Below are 19,554 nucleotides of genomic sequence, written 5' to 3'. Positions count from 1 at the left end.
AAGTGTCTGAGGCTGGATCTGAACCCAGGTCCTCCTGAATCCAGGGCTGGTGCTTTATTCACTGTGCCACCTAGCTGCCCCCTCCCTTTTATTCTTAATTGCACTGATTTTATTTGTGCACCATACCAATTTCCTTTAATCAAATTGTCCATCTTATTTTCTATGATTCTTGGTCAATTATACTTCCTCTGTCCATAGTTGTAAAAGTTATCTCCTTCCCTGCTCTGCTAATTTGTTTGTCATCTAAACTTTTATATTTGAAGCTTATTATGTTATGTGGTATGAGAGGACGGACTAAATCTTATTTCTCCTCTACCTAGTTTCCCTAGGAGTTATTAATTAAACACTGAATCTTTACTACAATAGCTAATGTCTTTCAGTTTATGAAATACAATGTTATTATGTTCAACTATTTCTAGATCTTATATACCCAATCTGTTTCATTGATCATTTTTTGTGTAATTTTAACTAGTATCAAATTTGATTGTAGTATAATTTGAGATCTGATACTGCTATGCCCTCTTCCTTCCCTCTTTTTCTCATCATTTCTCTTTAAATTCATAACTTTTTATTTTTGCAGATGAATTTTATAATTTTTTTCCTAGATTGCTTTAAAAGCAATACTTTGGTAGGTTTGGCTGGTATGACAGTGAATAAACAAATTAATTCGAATACTGTCTTTTTAGTATATTGACATGGCTCAAAACATGAACAGTGAATTATGTCTCCAATTATTTAGGTCTGTCTTTATTTTTTATAAAAAGTATTTTGTAGTTGTAAGCATACAATGTGTATCTCTTGGGAGGTGAATTTCCAAATATTTTATAAATTATTTAGTTATTTTGAACTGATTATCTCTTCCTATCTCTTGGGGGGGGTTGTTATCATATGAAAATTTTAATGATTTATGCAGGCTTTTTAAAATTTTTGCTACTTTGCTTAAGCGATTGTTTCAATTAATTTTTGTTGAATTTCAAGATTGTCCCAAGTAGCCCATCATGCCATATGCAAAAATCACTAATTTTGTTTCTCTTTTGCCTCTGCTGACTCTTTCAATTTCTTTTTCTTGTTGCTATAACTAGCATTTTTGGTACTATATAAAATAATGATGATTTTACCCAAGATCTTACTAGGAAGGCCTTTAGTACTTCTCAATTATATATATTATTGGCTCTTGGCTTTAGATGAAAATACTATCTACCAAAGTAGGGCAGCTAGGCTGCATAATGAATAAAGTACTAGGGCTAGAGTCAGAATGATCTGAGTTCAAATTTGACCTCAGACACTAGTTATTTGTATGATCCCGGGGAAGTCATTTAACACTGTTTGACTCAGTTTCCTCATGTGTAAAATAAATTGGAGAAGGAAATGGCAAACCTCTCCAGTATCTTTGCCAAGAAAACCCCAAATGAAGTCATGAAGTATCAGATATGACTGAAGAACAAAATCTATCTTGTCCTGGGGTGTTGTTTTTTGAGGGTTCATTGTTAAGTTTTTTTTCTGGAATTGAATTTTTTTTTAAACTTTTTCTTTTTTTTTTTTTTTAGTGAGGCAATTGGGGTTAAGTGACTTGCCCAGGGTCACACAGCTAGTAAGTGTTAAGTGTCTGAGGCCAGATTTGAACTCAGGTACTCCTGACTCCAGGGCCAGTGCCCTATCCACTGCGCCACCTAGCTGCCCCTGGAATTGAATTTTTAAAATTCTCTAATTCTTGCCCTAACAACTTGGGAATTTTATAATTTTTTGTAAACATTTGTCCATGTTACTTAAGTTATCCATTTTACTGGTATGTAATTGGGCAAAATATTTTCTGATGATTTTTATATCTTTATTTGTTGTGAATTCTTTTTCCATTTTTGATACTGGTAATTTGGTTTTACTCTCTTTTTCTTTTTTGTTTTTTTAGTGAGGCAATTGGGGTTAAATGACTTGCCCAGAGTCACACAGCTAGTAAGTGTCAAGGGCCTGAGGTTGGATTTGAACTCAGGTCCTCCTGAATCCAGGGCCAGTTCTCTATCCACTGCACCACCTAGCTGCCCCTTACTCTCTTTTTCAATCATAATAGCTTAATGGTTGGTTTTTTATAGTTTTTTTTTTAAAAACCCATCTACTTTACTTATTGATTAAATGGTTTCATTATTACTGTGTAATTTAAGTGTCTAAATGTAGGTTCTAATCTGTTCCCCCAATTTTGGGGGAAACTGACTAAAATCACTGATAAAACGAGTTTAGTTTTTTAAGGGTTTATTGAAAGATAGTAAAAGAAAGAGAAAGATTGAGAACAGAATTCCTACAACCTGGCAATCCTATCTTTGCTCAATTCTCCTGAGAAGTCCCCTGGAGTCTCTCCCCTCCACCACGGTGAGGTCAGGAACAAAAAGAGAGAAAACTCCTCCCCCAGCGTCCCCTTCCTACTTCGTGTGTTCCTCCCAGAAATGGGAGGCTCCTCAAGCTGATTGGCTGGTAGCCTTGATAGACAGTACCCATGAGCAAATGTCACTTCCTGATGTCAAGGAAAAAGAAAACAAACAACCCCCCACCCTACCCCTTGTAACAAACATGCATGGTTTAGCAAAACAAATGTCTCCAATGGCTCTGTCTATTGTGAGCCCTGAATACAGGACCTCCGGCAGAAAGATAGGTAGCAGGTTTTATCAGGAGTCCTCTGGAACCTTAGAGTTCTTAGGAATTTCAAAGTTGTAATGGCATAAAGTGTTCTGGTTCAGTTCTGTTCACTTGGTGTGAGTTTATACAAGTTTTCCCAGGTTTCTCTGAAGCCATTCTTGTCATCATTTCTTATAGCACAAGAGTATTCTATCACATTCATATACCATAATTTGTTCAGCAATTTATTCTCCAATTGATGGGAGTCCCCTCAGTTCCTAGTTTGTTTTTGTTTTTTGCCACCATAGAAAGCCCTGCTATGAATATTCTGTACATATGGATCCTTTTCTTTTCTTTGATTTTTTTTTGAGGGTACGACCCTAATAGTAGTATTGCTGGATCAAAAGGTATGTACAGCTTAGCAACTTTTGGGGTAGAATTCTAAAATGCTTTCCAGAATGGCTAGACTAGGTCCCAAACTCTTTCTAGCCTCACTGAACATTACTACTCACCTCCCACACTCTGCAATGGAGTCTAATTAGCCTTCTCTCTGTTCTCACCCATGACACTTCATCTCCTGTTTCCATGCCTTTGCAATGGCTATCCCACATGCCTTGAATATACCCCTTCCTTTCTATGGCTTCACAAAGACCTTCTCCTTCCTTTAAGAAGCAGCTTAAGCATCATTTTCTGCAGGAAGTTTTTCTTGATCCCAACCACTAGTACCCTCCTTTCCAAATTACCTTGTATTTAATTACTTTGCATATGTTTTTATTTAGTTATGTTGTATATATCTTATCCTTGTTTCCCCCATTAGAACGTAAGCTTCTTTGAGTATGGATTTAAACATTTTTTGTATTTGTATCCCACAGCCTAGTAGATGGTAGCTGAATAAATGCTTATTGGTTGCTGACTGAATGGAATTGAACTCTGGTGGGAAAGACCAAGTTGTTTTAAGGTCTGTAACATACAGGGATTGGAATAAATTCAAGAGCTTCTGAGCTGAAAGTCTAATGAAATAGAAGCAAGACAAGAGGCTAATTCCAAAGCCAGAGTACTGGAAGATAATGAGACCTTTTCTGGTCTGCAATGATACCTATGGGGAGGCCATAGGCAGAAAGAATAACTAGATGATTGCTAAGATTCCTTCCTCTTCTATGAATCTTTGATTCAAAGCTGAATATGACCTATCAAAACATGTTATGATTTGGAATTGAGTTTATGGTCTTTGATTTCATCAAATCACAAGTGAGGTTAACCAATTCAGCTTTAAAAGTCTCAATACCGCAGCCTGGCTGATAGACTTTGTTTAGCTAGTGGCTATTCCTCAATGGTTTATATTCTAATCTTGAATCTTTATCTCCCATAACAGATAAAAAATACATTTTAAAATGTTCTGTGTTCTCTGCTCCTGTCCCATTCAACTAATTCCATGAAGAATATAACTTAATTCTGTACCCCTTAGCAACTGTACCCCACTGCAACAACACACTGCCCTAGTGTTTATAGTGGCCAGTATATACCCTTACTTTGCGCTTACACTGTGTTTGTGTGTGTGTGTGTGTGTATATATATATATATATATATATAGTCTATGTATGGGACGGGCTACTGGAATGTGTTGTAACCTAGTTAGTCTTTTTTTGTTTGTTTGGTTGGGTTTTTTTTAGTGAGGCAATTGGGGTTAAGTGACTTGCCCAGGGTCACACAGCTAGTAAGTGATAAATGTCTGAGGCCGGATTTGAACTCAGGTCCTCCTGAATCCAGGGCCGGTGCTCTATCCACTGTGCCACCTAGCTGCCCCCTAACCTAGTTAGTCTTAAAGAAGCACCTTGAAAGCATAATTGAGTTTTTATTTAATTCTGAGCCTTCTGGGAATAACAAAAAATGGTGATTTATGCAACTGATTTTTGCAAACTGCTATGAAGTTCTCAAACCATCTGGTCTTTATTAATCTTATTTGCTGTTGGCATCCCAAAAGGCAAAGAAAGGTCTAACTGCAGCAATCCAGGTTACAAATAAAAGCAATCTCAGTTGCACTTTAAGCCCCTCCAAAACCAAGGAAAAACCCACTCTTCATTTTTTTTGACCTTTTTTGCTCCCTGCACCTGAAAAAACCCAGCTCATTCTTTCATATACATGTATATATGAATAATCTGTTCATATCTATATGGTCATATATTCACATATAAGAATAATCTGTTCACATATATTCATATACAAATATGGATAATCCATTCACATATATATTCATATACAAATATGAATAATCTGTTCAGTGGGATATATATATTGCCACTGAACAGATTTTTCAGACACAGAGAAAAGTTTTCTTTCTATGTTCTGTGGATATAGAAAAGTCCATCTGCATAAGACTATAATTTGATCATCCTGCCTAGGGAAATAAACAATAAAACACTATTCACATTTCTGTTTTCATTCTAAAAACCCACAATCATTTTCCATTTTTACCAAGAGTCCATTGAGTTAAAATGCTAGATTAGATGTTATAAGGACTGTAATGAATGCTGTACAGAATCTCTGCTCTTAAACAGTTTATACTCTAGTGAGATGGGCAAGCTGAAGACACATATACAGTCAAGAAAATATATACATATGTGTGTATATGTATGCGCACGCACACGCGCGCGCGCGCACACACACACACACACACTTATACACATCCAAATGTTGATATTTCAAATATCTTATTGGGAATGTGTAAATAAAAACCATGTTCTGATTCTTATTTACCAAAGTGGGTCTTTTCTAAATTTGTTGATGGCTTTAAGACTAAGAAAGGTAGAGGTTAATTAAAGAAGAATAGAAATTAGTTGGCCTTGGTCCCATGTCAAGTACATACTATTTACTGCATACAGTATCTTAGTTTGAGGGCAGCTAGGTGTATAGTGGATAGAGTGCTAGGGCCTGGCGTCAGGAAGACTCATCTTCATGAGTTCAAGTCTTGTCTCAGACACTTACTAAGTGTGTGACCCTGGGCAAGTCACTTAGCCCTGTTTGTTTGGATTTCCTCATCTGGAAAATGAGCAGGAGAAGGAAATGCCAAACCTCTGCAGTATCTTTGCCAAGAAAACCCCAAATAGGGTCATGAAGAACAACTGAAACAAGTGAACAACAACGAATCTAAGTGGGGCATAGCTGACAACAAAACAGAGTTGTAAATGCCACAATGTACCATTCTGGCCAACTGTCACACAGTTCTGTTTCCTTTAAAGCAATCAGCTCTGTCTGCAGCACCTTCTATGAGTCCATCTTCAACGATTCAATTCCATATTTATGAAGCATCTTCTAGGGGCAGAGACACTGAATAAAAGGTAGTGTTTTACTTAGGTTACCCAGCCTATGGAGTGTTGGATCTGGAGTTAACCAAAATTCAGGTGCAAATTGTGCCCACATATGCTAGCTGTGGACTCTGAGTATTCTTTGGTCCATAATAAGCTTTGAAGGGTTTTGAGCAGGGATTTTGTAACATAAGTTCTATGCTTGAGGAAGCAAGAGACAGTGCCTGATCTCATGGAACTCACAGTCTAAAGTGAAATTTTAGTGAATAGGAGGTGAAGTTGTCTTCTGTGAATTTAGGGGATAAGAATAAAAGTGAAGGCTTGAAAACAGAGGGCAAAATTTGAAATAGTAATTATGGGGGGAGAATGAGTTGAAGGATCAAAAAGAGATTAATATAGCTTATTAAGTAGCAGTGGAGAGCTAACTAGAGGCACAGTAGATAGAGCACAGACTGGTCCTAGAGTCAGGAAGACCTGAGTTCAAATATTGCCTCAAAATCTTACTAGCTGTACGACTTTGGGCAACTCAACCTGTTTGCCTCAGTTTTCTCATTTGTAAAATGGGGATAAGAATAGCACCTACCTCTCAGGAGTGTTGTGAGGATCAAATGAAATAATGATTGTTAAACACCTGGGACACAGTAAGTGCTATGTAGACATTAATGGTCACTATTACTGTTATATCCACAAGAAACGGCTTTTAAAGAATTAAGAATACCATCCAAAGGAATAGGGAGGTAAAGTTAGCATCCTTTCCTTGATTCCAACAGCTAGAAGTAATTCTTCTCCCTCCTTGAATCATCCAGATTATTGTCTCCCCCTATTCCCTTGGTCATTTTAAGATACATTCTAGTCAGTTGTTTACCTATCTTCATTCTCCCTTCCAATAACAACAGGCTACACACAATACATTTTAGAGTTTGCAAAAGGCTTTACACCTACTATCTTATTTGATCCTCTGAACAACCCCATGAGATAGATCATGTAGGTACTGGCATTTTCACTGAAAAGACTGATGCTGAGGCTGAGAAAGGTTTCACCTTAATCCACATAGTTTAGGCAGAGCCAAGCCTCCCATCTCAGAGCTGTTTCCAATTGTATCACAGCTACCTCCCAGGGAAGATTTCATTTTTCTTATACCTAAAGCCTCAGCACATTAAACCCCACACAGCCGATCCTTAAATAAATGTTTGCTGAGCTGTGATCAATTGGTTAGGTGTGACAACTCTGGATAAATTATGGCCAGAGGGAAGAGTGCCCTTTAAGATGTCAGGCCTCTCTGTATAATCTGAAGAATGACCCCCTCGTACCTCAGATTCTGTGTGACCCTGGGCAGTCACTTAACCTCTTAGTTTTCTAAACCAGGGCTTCTTAAACTTTTTCCACTAGCAACCCCTTTTTGCCCGAGATCCGACTGAAAAAATGAGAACAGAAAGGCTTGACCCAGAGTCAAGCCAGGCGTCCTTAGGACTCTTCTTGCTATGGGATGACTGTGGAGCGCCCTGGGCTCGAGGAGGAATGGGGGGCCCCGAGGTTATTAACGATGCTATCAAGCGTCGAGGAGCTGGAAAGGTCCCTCCCTCCCAACTCGAAGTCCCACGGAGCCCTGCCCTTTTGCACATAGGCAAACTGAGTCCCGAAGAGGCTTGGCGTCCCATCTCTGGGCGTCCCGGCCAGGGCCCTCACCTTTTTGATGGCCTTGGCTCTGGATATCCCCGGCAGGCCCACGTCGTGGCGCGTTTTCCTTCCCAGGATCTGGAACTTCTGCCGGTTGATCTTCACCTCGAAGGGGTTGGGTTTGGCGGGGGGCTTGGCCTTCCGGCCCCCGGCCTGGCTCCCCAGGGCCTTGCCCCTGGCTTTGCCCATGGCGCACGCACAGCCTTCCTACGAGTGACCCGATGAGCCCACGGCCTCAGCGATACCCCGGCAACTGAGAAAGGAGCTGGGACTGACCGGTAGCGGGGCAACAACGTGCACAGCCACGCCGCCAGACGACTGACGACTCACTCTCGCGACAACTGAACCTTCCTCTCCCAGATCTCGCAAAGGCTCGGAGCTAATCAGGTCGAGTGCTAAGCCTATCTGGGGACTACATATCCCAGCATGCAAACCTTGAGTCGAGTCGGTCTCAGCGGCGGTCTTTCTTTGGGACCACAACTCCCAGAAGGCCCAGAAATCTACTTCCTTTCCACTCCCCCTTGATTCTCCTTATTCCAGCCCATCGTATAGCCCTCGAGGAGTTGTAGTCTTCAGCGCGCGCGTGCCGCCCCATCGGCCGCCCTCCGGGTGGGCGGGACCAGCGGTCGGGGTCCCCCTAGCGGAGGGAAGCCTTTGGACGCTGGCGGAGGAGGAGCTGTGGAGGGGTAACGGAGGCGGGGAGGGCCTACGAGACCGCAGGGCGGAGGAGGCGGTGCCTCAGCCTCCTGAGCCCCTCCCCGGGGAGGGGAAAGGAGGAGGCGGCCACCATGGGACGGGCATTCGGGACTTGACCGGGCCCGGGAGCGGGTTTGGCTCGTACTATGGGGCTAAGAAGAGCCCGGGAGTCGGCGGCCGCAGCATTAGCAGCCGCGAAGGCGAGAAACCCGTGACCCGCATCCACCGAGCTCGGCCGGGCGACGGCGGCAGTCCCCCCGCTCCTGCCCGCGGGCGGCAGCGGCAGGGACCGGTCTTCCCACACACACACCCCCTAGCGCCGGGGGCGGGCCGGGGGCGGCGGCGGCAGCAACAGCGACTGCTGAGGGGCCGACCGCCGAGGCGGCGGCGGAGACGCGTCTCCCCGGGGTCGCGGTGGGAGTGCCTCGCTCCGGGACTGGCGCCGGTACCGGGAGAGAGATGCGCCTCGGAGGCTACAGCTCCTCCCCAGCGGCGGCGGCGGTGGAGGCAGCGGCTGATCATGGAGATTGAGAACATCGTGGCCAACACGGTGCTGCTCAAAGCCCGGGAAGGTAAGGGCGGCTGCGGGCGGGCGGAGGGCGGGCGAGGCGCCCAGGTGTGCCCGCTGCTCCCAGGTGCTCCCGGCCGGCTGCTCCCGGGGCTCTGCCCCGGACGCCCGCACCCAAGCGCTCCTTCCCCGCTCCCTTCCTGCCCTCGCTCCCCTGTTCGCTCCCTGCACCCCCTTTTCTTTCCTCCCTCTTCTTTCTCCCTTTCTCCCCTCTCCTGAACTCTCCCCTTCCCGTTCTCTCCCTCCTCTCTTCTTTCTCCCCTTCCTCCCCCTCTCCTCCTGCTCTCTTCCCTCTCTCCCTCTTTCCCCGTCACCCTCTTCTCTCCCTTTTTCCCCCTGTTCTTTTCCCTCTCCCCCTCCTTTTCCCCTTTCTCCCCGTTCTCCTTTTCTCTCCCACTCCTCTCCCCCTCTTTTTTCCGTTTTTCCCTTCTTCCCTCCTCGGTCCCTCTCTTCTCTTCCTACTTCTCCTTCTTTCCTCGGTCCCGCAGTTTTTCTTCCATTTTTCCCCCTTCCCTTCTCTCTTCCCGCTCTCACACTCCCAATCTATTGCCTTATTCTGCTCTTTTCTCTCCACCTTCTCTCCCCCTCTTCTCTCCCCACACCCTCCCTTCAGTCTTCACCTCTTCTCTTCTCTTCTCCCCGATCTCCCTTCCCTCCTCACTCACCCTTCCTCCACTTCTATCTCCCTCCTCTCCCCCTTCCCTGTGGTCTCCCTGCCCCCCTTCCTCTCCCCTCCCTACTATTATTCTCCTTCTCTAGGCACCTCACGACCCATTCTTTCAGGCCTTATTAGAAACTATGAATACTAGATTAAATTCTCCCGGAACTCCAGACTGGCCAAGGAGTGTTTGTTTTAACCACTGTGTAAGGAAGGACTTACTATCTCTTGCTCCTTATCCTGTTCCTACTCTGCTTAAAATCAAATGACAAATACAAGCACAGTGTTTCTTAGAACTCTGAGCACTCCTCTTATCTAGAGTCTCACTGCTCAAGTGAGCAGTGACCTGTTTGGATTGTACATAATAACCTGTTGGGAAGGGAGAGAAGTCAGATCTATATAATCTCTCAAGGCTAATCAGTTAAAGTCATTTGTTTAATTTGTGGTAGCCTTTAAAAGTCCAAGAAAATGGCTTTGGAAACTACCCTGGGCAATTATACTAGATCTATGTTCAATTCACAAGCATTTATTCGGTGCCTGCAGTGAGCCAGGCACATAGGCATTGGGATTGCAAAGATAAAAGTGAAAACAGGAGCTTACCACATAGAAGAGAAAGACTACATATACATGTATGTATGGGTATATGCAAAATAGGTGACTTGGGGGAGAAGGCATTAACCACTGAGGGAATCAAGAATGGCCTAGTGTAGAAGATGGCCCTTGAATTTATTAGGCTGGAAGGAAATTAGGGATTCTGAGAAAGGGAGGCAAAGGGGTGGGTACATTCAAGGCATGGGGAACAACCTGGTATTTTTAAATTAGCTTTTTAATTTTAATAGCTTTTTTGGGCAGTAATTCTGCCAAAACCATTTAGTTGTGTTACAAAACAAGTTAGTAATAATTCACATGTGGATCAATATTAAACCAGCATTTGGTCAAACTGTCTGGTTTGGGAAACTTACTGTAGTAGTCCTACCACTAAATAAAGTATGTTTTCTCCCTCTCATTATAATCAGATATAGAGTTCTAATCTCTGCCACATTTATTTCCCATACCTCTTTACTTTTACCAAGTTAGCATTTTCTGCTCATTTCCTTTGAGTCATAATACTACTGCTTTGTTTTTGTTTTCTTTAACAAATGTTAATAGACTCTGGATTCATTATCAACAGGACATGCTTGTAGAGAACCTAAAAGGATATTTGAATTATACAATTGATTTGGGCTTTTGGCACATTGGTCAAAACCATTGAGGCCAGGAAAATGGTGTTTCTGTTGATGTCATGCTAGACAGCATCAATAATTGACCCTATCAAAGAGAAAACTGTATAAAATTGTAAGGAAGATTTGGAGCACAAATATTTTAAGTAAATCTCATTTTTCATCCTTTTTCCTTCTTTATGAAAGCTTAATGCTTTTATCCCCTGAGAGGCTTTTGGGAAGAGCTTCAGTTATGAACTGTATCAATAAATTTGTCATTCAGAGACCTTGATAAAAGGACTGAATACTGGACTGCAAATGTACGGTGATTCCTGAAATAACATTAGTGCATAGGAATGGTACAAAGTGTGCACATTTTTAATTGAAAAGTCAGTGATTACTAAACCCAATATAATTAATCTATAGGTATTCTTTAAGCACCTACTAAAAATGCCAGGCACTGTGCTAGGTACTAGGGATACAAAGGCAACTGTTAAACCATCCTTGACCTCAAGCTTAGGGTCTAGCCTGGATGCATGGTGATCAGGTGATGTTGTGGGGCAAGGCATTAGCTGTGGGGCTATGGTAGGCTATGGGCAGTAGGAAGGGCTTCATGTAGAATACTGAGCTTGAGGTGAGACTTGAAGGAAACTAGGTTCCGAAATTGGGGTCAGGTTGTAAAGAGTTTTAAGTGCTGAACCGTTTTTAATTTTATTAGAGGTAATAGGGAGCCACTGAAGTTTACTGAGTAAGGTGAACGAGTTCAGACCTGCACTTTAGAAAGAGTTTGACTGTTCTTGGTGCTTTTCGGGCAGAGTGGTGAGGAGGGATCCTGACCTGTAACTTAATTGGCAGGGAAGTTCCCATGAGGAAACTAGTTCTACTTTTTTTTTAAAGTGAGGCAATTGGGGTTAAGTACTTGCCCAGGGTCACACAGCTAGTAAGTGTTAAGTGTCTGAGGCCAGATTTGAACTCAGGTATTCCTGACTCCAGGGCCAATGCTCTATCCACTGTGCCACCTAGCTGCCCCTCTAGTTCTACCTTTGCAGTTAGCTGTTGGCCCCACCATGCAAATCTTAATAAGTTGCCTGGGGACACAAAGAGTTAGGGTAGTCAGGGAATATGCATTTATTAAGTGCTTGCTGTGCACCACACGGTGTACTAAGTTTCAGGGCATACAAAGAAAGGCAGAAAACAGTCTGCACTGAAGGAGTTTGCAATCATGGGGAGACAACATGCAAACAACTATATTCATACAAACTGCATATAGGATAAGTAGTAAATTAATGATGGAGGGAAGGATCTAGAATTAAGAGGAATGGGAGTGGGCAGCTAGGTGGCACAGTGGATAAAGCACCGGCCCTGGATTCAAGAGGACCTGAATTAAAATCTGGCCTCAGACATTTGACACTTACTAACTGTGTGACCCTGGGCAAGTCACTTAACCCTCATTGCCCCTGCCAAAAAAAGAGGGATGGGAAAAGGCTGGGATTTTAGCTGGGACTTGAAGGAAGCCAAGATGCAAGCACTGGGGGAGAGCCAGAGAAAATGCCCAAAACTAAAAGAGTGAGTGTTTTGTTCAGGGAACAGAAAGGAAGCCACAGAATTGATGACTATGAGGCGGTAGAGATTATACAGTGTAAGAAAAGCAAGGAAACTGGGGCTAGTTTATGAAGGGCTTGGAATGCCTAACAGGATTTTGTATTTGATCCTGGAGATGAGAGGACGCCACTGGAGTTTGAGTACGGGATGATATAGACCTGCGTGTTAGGAATACCACTTTGGCAGCTGAATGGACCAGGGTGGATGAGACTAGAGACTTAGGGCAGGAAGACCAACCAAGCAGGCTCCTGGAACAGTCTAGACATGAGGGGACAAGGGCCTCATCAGAGAGGTGGCAGAATGAAGTGACTTGTTCAGAGCTCCGGTATGTGGCTGACTCGACTTCAGTCCAGGCCTTCTTGACCCCAGGGTCAGCTCACTATCCCCTAAGCCAGAGTTCAAAGTGCAGAGTCTTCAAAACATTTGTGAGGTAGCTAGATGGAAAAGGTTATTTCTGTTTTTTTTAAATAGGAAAACTGATTTTAAGTAAGGCTGGAAATGATAAAAGTAAAGTAAAGAATCTCACTTGTTTAAAACGCAGTGTTCTTCATAATAGTGTTGACCAAACTATCACTGTGCTCACTTGCCAGAGAACTCAGATGTTTCACCTAATATATGAGGGTGTTCATCTTCATGTGCCTTAAGGAATCCCCTGGAACCTCTTTAGGTTGTAAGTTTCTTGAGAACTAGTACTTTTTGTTTCTTTTTTTGGCCTTTGTGCCCTAGAACCGCTAGTCAGGCAACATTTATTAAGCATGGACTATGTGCCAAGCCCTGTGCTAGGTACTAAAGGACAAACATTTATAAAAGAATGAATAGACTCTCTCCATCAGTGAGCTTTCTGTAGCATACACATGTGTAAATACAGGGTAATTTGGAAGGTCCGGCTTGTGCTGGCAGATGAGGAGAACCAGGAAGCATCTAATGGAGGACTTGGTACTTAAGCTAAGATTTGAAGGAAGCTAGAGATGGAAGTGAAGGAGTGGCTATGGAAGAAAAGTTAATGCCCTCCCTGTGTGAGGAACAGGAGAAAAGCCAGTTTGACTGGATTGTAGATTGTAGAAAGTGGGCTAATATTCAGAAAGCCTGGAAAGACCAGCTAGAGCCTGGTTGTAAGAGGCTCTTAATGCCTTAAGCTAAATAGTGAAGTTTCTATTTGACCCTGATGCCAGAGCTGCTGGAGCTTAGTGAGCAGAGGAGTAACACAGTTAGACCTAGTTTGGGGAAAATCACTTTGATAGATGAATTGGAGAGTCTTGAGACAAGGAAAGCAATTGGGAGGCTGGTGCAATAGTTCAGGTAAGAGGTGATGAGGGCTTTGAATTAGAGTGATGGCTAGGTGAGTGCAAAGAAGCAGGCAGATGTTTAAGCATGTTTAAGGGGCTTAATACATGTTAATTAAATTGGCAAAAAATCCGTATTAAATGAGAGAAAATATTCAGTATACAATTGTTTTTAAATATTTCTTACTCATAGCTACAGATTGAAATAGTGAAGTCAGCAAGCATTTATTAAGAGCCTCTTATACACTAAACATTGGAGATAAAAAGAAAAGCAAAGTCCCTCCCCTCAAGTAGCTCCCCATCTAATGGGGAAAACACCATACAAAATATGTACAAGCAGGGTTATATGACAGGTCAGTTACAGATCATCTCTGAGGGAAGGCACCACCATTGAGGGGGTGATCAGGCAAGACTTCTTGCAGAAGATGGGATGTTAGACGAGCCTGGAGGGAAGCCAGGAGGCAAAGAGAAGGTAGGGAAGTCCAGGAAGAGAGGAGAGCCCAGTGAAAACACCCAGCACAGGGAGGTGTGGGCGTCTGCTGTGAGCAGCAGCAAGGAAGCCGGTGTGTCTGAGGGTAGGCTGTAGAGAGAAGAGTGTGTGAGGGTAGGCTGTAAAGAGAAGATCGGGAGAAGCAGGGAGGGACCAAGTTATAAAGGCTTTCCTGGAGGCCATAGGGACTCAATGAGTCTTATTGACTGGGGGGGGGGTGTGTGTGACATGATCAGAGGTTTCGGAAGTTAAAGAGTTAGACATTTAGAAAGATCCCTTTGATAGCCTATGGATTAGAGCTGGAGGAGAGACAATGCCGATGCTGTAAGCCCTGGGTGACTGACTGGGAGGCTAATGGGTATCCTTGGCAGTAACAGAGAAGTTAAGGAACAGGAGATAAGATTTGTGGGAAAAGATAATGATTTCAGATTTGTACATGTTGAGTTTAAGATATCCACAGGGACATCTAGTTTGCTCTAAAATTTCCACCATTTACTCCTTATCCCACCTTCCCCAGACCAATATTTATGTGTTCTATTAACGAATTTCAAGTCAAAAAGTATTCAACACTGGTCTGTATAGCCCCAAGTTCTCAACTTAAGGTCAGTGAACTTTTAAAAATATTTTGATAATTGTTTTTCTAAATAATTGGTTTCCTTTATACAACTTATTTTATTTTGTGCATTTAAAAGAGGTCCATGGTGCTCGCTTCGGCAGCACATATACTAAAATTGGACTGATAACAGAGAAGATTAGCATGGCCCCTGTGCAAGGATGACACGCAAATTCCTGAAGCTTTCCATATTTAAAAAAAAAAAAAAAGAGGTCCATGGACTTCACTAGACTGCCATAGGGCTCATTAAAAAAAGGTTAAGAATTGCTGATACATTGGGTTTCGGGTTTTTTTGTTTTTGTACGTTGGGTTTTATAGGGTTAACTTCATTATTGTTGCTACTCTTATCTTTTCCCAGTTGATGGTAGTGAGGCCTTTATAGACTCTGCTGGGTCACTCAAGCACTTTTGAACATCTGTTTCAATAGATGCCCTAGGTGGGGAAAGGAGACCTACTCTTAGGAGGCTCAGCTACTTCCCAAGGTGTGAGGAAAGCACTATGCAAACTAGAGAGCCGTATGAATAGAGGGTATTTATCATACTACCTACTACTGATATAATAAGGAGGATTTCAAGCCTAAGATACTGATTTTAATAATGAGATGTCTGATTAGACATCCAACAAGAAACTTTATTGAGTTCTTGTATTGTCTGAGAATCACAAGAATAGCTCTTTAACACAGTACTTTATGGTTACTAAGTCATTTGCCTGTCCTCTTATTTGATCCTTACAAGCCCCCTAGGACGGTGCTAAAAGGGACCTTCGTGGTCAGCCATCTGTTAAGGGCTAAAATTCTAGCTAAACTGTCTAAAATATCTAATGAGTGGTCGCCAATAAATTATAAGCTTTAGCAAGAGTTAGACTTTTAAGCATTTATTAAGGAGAATAAGAATTTGGTAAAGAGAGAGAGAAAGGCCTAGATTCCTATCTATTAAAGGGAGAGCGCATTTCTAGCTCCCTTCTCCACCAGAGTCCAGAGGAAAGAAGAGCGAGCCTGAGCGCCAGTCTCTTCCTTCCTCCTCCCACTAGTCCGCGTCACTTCCTGAAGCCTGGTCTTGCCCTCAAAGACCTTTGCTTCATGGGCAGAACTCTTCTACAGTAAGTATCCAGCAGGTGGCGTCATTCCAATCGTTACACTCTCCAGGTAGATTAAGTCCCTGAAAGTCAACACTATGTGGTTTACTTTTTCTTAAAAAAAAAATCCTCCTTCCTCCTCTCCCCCAACTCAGTGTTAGGTACATAATGATAACATGATGTACATTTCATTTCAGTAAGTTTTTCTAAGTATCTTTAATGTACCTGGCTGTGTGGTGTAGTGATAGAGAGTGGGCCTTTGAGTCTAGAAGACCTCTATTTAACTCCCACCTTTGCACTTACTGGCTGTGTAATCCTGGGCAAGTGACTAATCTCTCAGTGCTTTAGGCAAGTCTTGAAGATTAGAAATTGCAAAGAATATGCTGACCTGCATTAATAAAGGGAGTTTCCTTATCCAGGATTTCCACATACTGATGAAATCACCAGTCTGGTCCTAACCCTTTGTGTCAAATACCACTGGATACTGGGGAGATAAAAGACATTTATATTTTGTTTGTTTCAGGTTTACTTGTTTTATCTTCTAGGTAGATTATAAATTCCCTGAGGGCTAATACGCTTTCTCCTATTCTTTAAAAAAAAATCTACCACTGTCACCATCCCCACCCTCCATAGTATTAGTATGTGATAATTTTGCCATGATTCTCATTCATTTCCTTTTCTTTTTTTTTTTTTTTTTGGTGGGGCAATTGAGGTTAAATGACTTGCCCAGGGTCACACAGCTAGTAAGTGTCAAGTGTCTGAGGCCAGATTTGAACTCAGGACCTCCTGAATCCAGGGCCAGTTCTCTATCCACTGTGCCACCTAGCTGCCCCTCATTCATTTCCAACTCAGTTCAATCAGCATTTTAAAAGATCCCATTACATATCCTGCAATCTGGTGTAGTGGATGGAGAACTAGCCTTGGAGCTAGGAAGACCTAGATTCAAGTCCCACTTCTGAGAGCCTGGGGCTAATCATTTCAGGTGTTGGTACCTGGGACCAGGCTCTGAGACTCTAAGGAGCATCCTGCATGAGTTCTCTTATCCAGGATTTTCCTCTGTTGATGACATGAGAGGTCCAATCCCTTGCCTAATGTGCCAAGCCCTATGCTGGGTTTGAGGAAGATAAAGACCCAAAATGAAGCAGTTTCTGCTTCAAAGAGCTTACATTCTTCTGGGGGAAATATGTATCTAATTAAGTCCATGTGCACCAAGGAAACCCAGGAGGGACAGGAAACACGGCCTGCCTGGTATATGATGCAGCCCTTTTCACGAGCCTTGAAAGGAACTTGGGATTTGAAGAGGCAGGGGTGAGGAGTAAAAACATTTTAGGTATGTGAAACTCTAAATGAAAAGTAAATAAAATGTACCTGTGTAAAGACATGGAGGTAGGAGATAGGTTGTCAGGAATGTGTGATAGTAAGTAGCCCATTGTCTAGCATGGTGGTTGTATGAGGGGGAATAATGTGAAATCAATATGGAGAGAGAATCTGGAATCATTGTAAAGGGTTTTAAATGTCTGATAGACCTTCAGTGTTTAGAGAGCTAAACTTGGAAGACCTCTGTTCAGATTCTGCCTCAGACTCTTTAGCTATGTGACCCTGGGAGAGTCACTTAGCCGCTCTGTGCCTCAGTTTCCTTATCTGTAAAATGGGGATAACAATAGCACCTACTTCACAGGACAGTGTGAGGACCAAATGAGATAATCTATGTAAATTACTTTGCAAATGTTAAAGGCCTCTTGTAAATGCTAGTTATTAGCTATTAAACAAGAGAGAGCTTTGGAAGCAATCTTTAACAGAAGGATGATGTGGAGAGAAAAGGATGACTTCCAAGAAACAAGGAGGCAGAGGTTGTATCATCAAAATTACACTGAAGAAATGTAATAGGATTTGGGGATTGTGGTTTTTGTTGAATGATTTGGGAACTATAATCCTGATATCCTCAAAGGGTTACTTCTCTTTGCATTGTAATTTTAAGAAAAGTAATTGATTTCCTGGAAGAGCAGCCTTGGGATTTTGACATATCCCTGAGAGCTATTGAAATGATATAGTGCTAAATAGAAAGGGAAAAGTTAATGTGAGCTTACTATTACTTTAGGTTCTTTAGGGTTAGTTTCCTTAGTGCTGCAAATGTTTCTGCTTCAGAGATATTACTCAAAGAAAGAGATTTTTATCTACTTTTTTTTTTTTAACCTATCCTCATAGTCTGTAGAATGATAGTACCTCAGAACTGGAAGGGACCTCAGAGGTCATTGAGTCTAACAAATGATCACCCATTTGAACACTTCCAGGGACAGGAAACTCATCACCTTATGAGGCAGTTCTTTTTACTTTGAAACAATTCTAATTGTTAGGAAGTATTTTTTCATGTGGAACCAAAATCTGTTTCTCTGAAACTTTGACCTTTTGCTTTTCATTCTGACTCTCATGCCAACCAAATCTAATACTTCTATGATAGCCCTTTAAATTGTTTGATGAAAGCTGTCATATCCTCCTCCCTGAGTCATCTCTTGTATTGGTTAAAGACTTTCAGTTCCTTCAACCTGTCCTCATAAGCAGTTTCCTCCCATCCATTCCTTTACCATCCTAAATAGTCTTCCTTTGAACATGTTCCAGTTTATTGTTGTCCTTTCTAAAACATTATGAACTAAATAACATTCTCCATATATGGTTTGACCAAGATAATACAAGGGGAGTTTGTAGACCTTGTTCTTCTTTTTATTAATCATGGTTGTCATCATCTTTGCTATTGTTTATATGGTACAGTAGGGTTTTTGTATATAATAGCTTAATAGTCCAGTACAAAATTGCATAAGCTGTTTGGACTGTCATGTTACATTGTTGGTTTCTATTGGACTTGTTTTGTTTCTAAATTTTAACTCCTATGAAGATATAATAGATGAAAGATGAGTTAACACAGTGCCCTCTGCTATTTTCTAGATACACTATAACATTTTTAAAAAACCCAAGTAAGGTCTTTAGAATGAAGTGCTTACAGCCTCTCCTTTGTAAACATTGCCAACTAGGGCCAATTTTGTCCTTTTTATTCCCCATTCCAAAATATTTTCCTTTGAATTCATATCTTTCTTTCCATGCTTTGAATAAAAATTCTCTGGAATTTGTATGGTAGGAAAATCTATGTAGCCTTATCCCATCAACACTTTCCCCCTTTTCTTGTGATAGCCTTGAGCCTACATCATTCTGTGTTTCCAAAAACTTTTTCTTCATGGTAAACCTCAAATAACAATTAATTCTTTACAATGGACATAGTGTTGTCCACTTCTATTCATTGAAGTTCAAATCCTGCCTTTTATTTCTTATTTGTGTGGCTTTGAACCACACTTAATCTCTTTGTGCCCCAGTTTCCTCATCTGCAAACTGAGAGAGTTGTTGGACTATATGACTTTAAGGCTTGAATTCTGTGAGCCTATGATCCTTCTCCTCCTCAAAATCATTCCAGCTGAGCTTGAACACATTGAGAAATTTACAAGGGTGCTGTGGAATAAACATGGTTAGGAAATATTGAATATTGAATTAATAAACATCAGTATAATATTTTATTCTATGTAGTCATTTAACCAAATATTTTATTTTTAAGAATTTCAGTTAATTGAGCTTTTTTTTGTTTTGTTTTGTTTTGTTTTTTGTTTGTTTTTTGCAAGGTGATGAGGGTTAAGCAACTTGCCCAGGGTCACACAGCTAGTAAGTGTCAAGTGTCTGAGGCCGGATTTGAACTCAGGTACTCCTGAATCCAGGGCCAGTGCTTTATCTACTACGCCACCTAGCTG

The 19,554-nt window shown here is 41.9% G+C and overlaps 2 protein-coding genes and 1 non-coding gene across 3 annotated transcripts in view; 2 read left to right on the top strand and 1 right to left on the bottom strand.

Moving 5' to 3' along the window:
* The window catches only part of NOP14 (NOP14 nucleolar protein), a 56,803-nt gene extending 48,823 nt beyond the window's left edge, over nt 1–7,980 (bottom strand). The window contains exon 1 of the mRNA XM_043971295.1: nt 7,593–7,980. Within this exon, the coding sequence (XP_043827230.1) occupies nt 7,593–7,772 (180 nt within the window). The 5' untranslated portion in view covers nt 7,773–7,980. The remainder of the gene's footprint in view (nt 1–7,592) is intronic.
* A 754-nt stretch (nt 7,981–8,734) lies between these two features.
* GRK4 (G protein-coupled receptor kinase 4) overlaps nt 8,735–19,554 on the top strand; it is a 136,138-nt gene continuing 125,318 nt past the window's right edge. Inside the window, exon 1 of the mRNA XM_043972583.1 lies at nt 8,735–8,851. Coding sequence (XP_043828518.1) covers nt 8,800–8,851 — 52 coding nt within the window. The 5' untranslated portion in view covers nt 8,735–8,799. The remainder of the gene's footprint in view (nt 8,852–19,554) is intronic.
* LOC122733060 lies at nt 14,781–14,888 on the top strand. Its single transcript, XR_006353669.1, has one exon. It is a non-coding gene; the product is annotated as a U6 spliceosomal RNA (small nuclear RNA).

The sequence above is a fragment of the Dromiciops gliroides genome, chromosome 6, assembly GCF_019393635.1.
Source record: "Dromiciops gliroides isolate mDroGli1 chromosome 6, mDroGli1.pri, whole genome shotgun sequence".
Lineage (NCBI taxonomy): Eukaryota > Metazoa > Chordata > Mammalia > Microbiotheria > Microbiotheriidae > Dromiciops > Dromiciops gliroides.
Note: the sequence above shows the minus strand (reverse complement) of the source record. Positions and strands in the feature narration are given on the sequence as shown.